Source organism: Trichoderma citrinoviride, assembly GCF_003025115.1.
Source record: "Trichoderma citrinoviride strain TUCIM 6016 unplaced genomic scaffold BBK36scaffold_1, whole genome shotgun sequence".
NCBI lineage: Eukaryota > Fungi > Ascomycota > Sordariomycetes > Hypocreales > Hypocreaceae > Trichoderma > Trichoderma citrinoviride.
The window spans coordinates 2,743,751-2,745,228 of NW_020194709.1; the positions used below are offsets into that span (position 1 = coordinate 2,743,751).

At 49.8% G+C, this 1,478-nt stretch overlaps 1 protein-coding gene across 1 annotated transcript; it reads left to right on the forward strand.

Annotated features, from left to right (window-relative positions):
- Window positions 1–1,246, forward strand: BBK36DRAFT_1137528 (hypothetical protein; the record flags this gene model as incomplete). The annotated part of the gene is made up of 4 exons (XM_024893169.1): window positions 1–172; window positions 583–632; window positions 667–847; window positions 1,032–1,246. 4 exons carry the CDS (start codon window positions 1–3, stop codon window positions 1,244–1,246), a joined length of 618 nt encoding a protein of 205 aa, XP_024754201.1.
- Between the last annotated feature and the right edge of the window lie 232 nt (window positions 1,247–1,478).

Genomic DNA, 1,478 nt, shown 5'->3' on the forward strand with positions numbered 1-1,478 from the left:
ATGACCAAGCGCCGGCGAAGCCTCCGAAAGCCACACCGCGAGATGCCAATGCATCAATCGCCGATCAAGGGCACCAAAGTAGATGCAAAGACAGTCTGTCGAAATGTGTCGCCAAGATCGGATAAAGACACCAGGGACGAGGAAATGGCGGTTGGAACGGAGAGAGCCAAGTGTACGAATCCGACCAGCACAGGCATTACCGTAGAGATCGTGGAATAGGATATCCGGGTCACACGGAATGCCTACTATTAGGAAAGTCGGATGCTACAGAGGCAAGCCACCACTCTGTCTGCCGAGGGAAAGATGGGTAACCGCATCAAGGGGCAACACCGAATGCTATGAATGCTGAGGGAGCGGTTCGGACAACAACACAATAGGTACCCCCGTGCCCAGGTCACATCAAACTTTCCAACGTCGCCACCGATCTCAGTCACCAAATCCCTTTTGGCACACTTTGAGGGTGGCATAGAATCACGAATGGGGAGAAGGATAGTCTTATAGTTACCGACTACGGTTGACTGAAAAGGGACTCTTCAACAGCTGCTGATGGGGCTTCCTGACACCGATTTACTTATCCTTCAGTCCGGATTGTTTACGTCGACCATGCGTATGACTCGGTGGTTTGGGGCCAGGTAAGACTTGAATAATCTGTTTCTTCCTCCCAAGCGTAAACTAAGATTTGAGAGCATGTTCGAGATGAACATAAGTGGATCAGGTGCCCATGCGAAGTCCTTGTTCAAGAAGGACAGCTTAGGCCCCATGCCTCAGCTCGGCATGGGTTTACGAATTGTCCAGCCTGCCCAGAAGATGAGACCGATTGGGCAGGAGATCAGGAAAGCTCTACTAGGTTCACTCAGCTTAGCGACGAACTATCGGGGAACCAGCAGCATGACCCCGAGCAAAACCACGAATGGGACGACCATGATAGGGACGGGGATTCTTCGTGCCACCTTTCCATTCAACGCGTCTTCGTTAGATACGACAGACGACGAATAATATGAGAGAGATCACCAACTACTGACATATTGCAGACTTGGGTGTCATCTTCGACAAGCTTGACTCACTCGGCCATGATCTTTTTGGCAACGAGATGGGTATGGGCAAGACCAAAGTGTCTTTGTCTATGATCAAATGCAGGGCTATACAATTAGAGAAGGATGTCACTGCTTTGCCAGAGGACCAGAGGGACGTCTACCTTCCCACGCTGATTATCAATCCGGTTTCTACCATACCCTCAGACCATTAGCGAGGCTGCAGCAACTTTTCCCAGCCTTACAATCCTCCTTTACTATGGCTCTAAGGGAGATAACAAGAGATTCGGATCCATTCGAGTGATTCATGCGGCAACCTTGTGAAGGCCGTGAAGGGACTATCAAACACAAATCCAGAGGTATGTATAATGCAACAAGGAGAAGCGCCTACTAATATGCCTTAGACTACTCGAACCATAGTCATGACGTCCTCTTCGACATTGCACT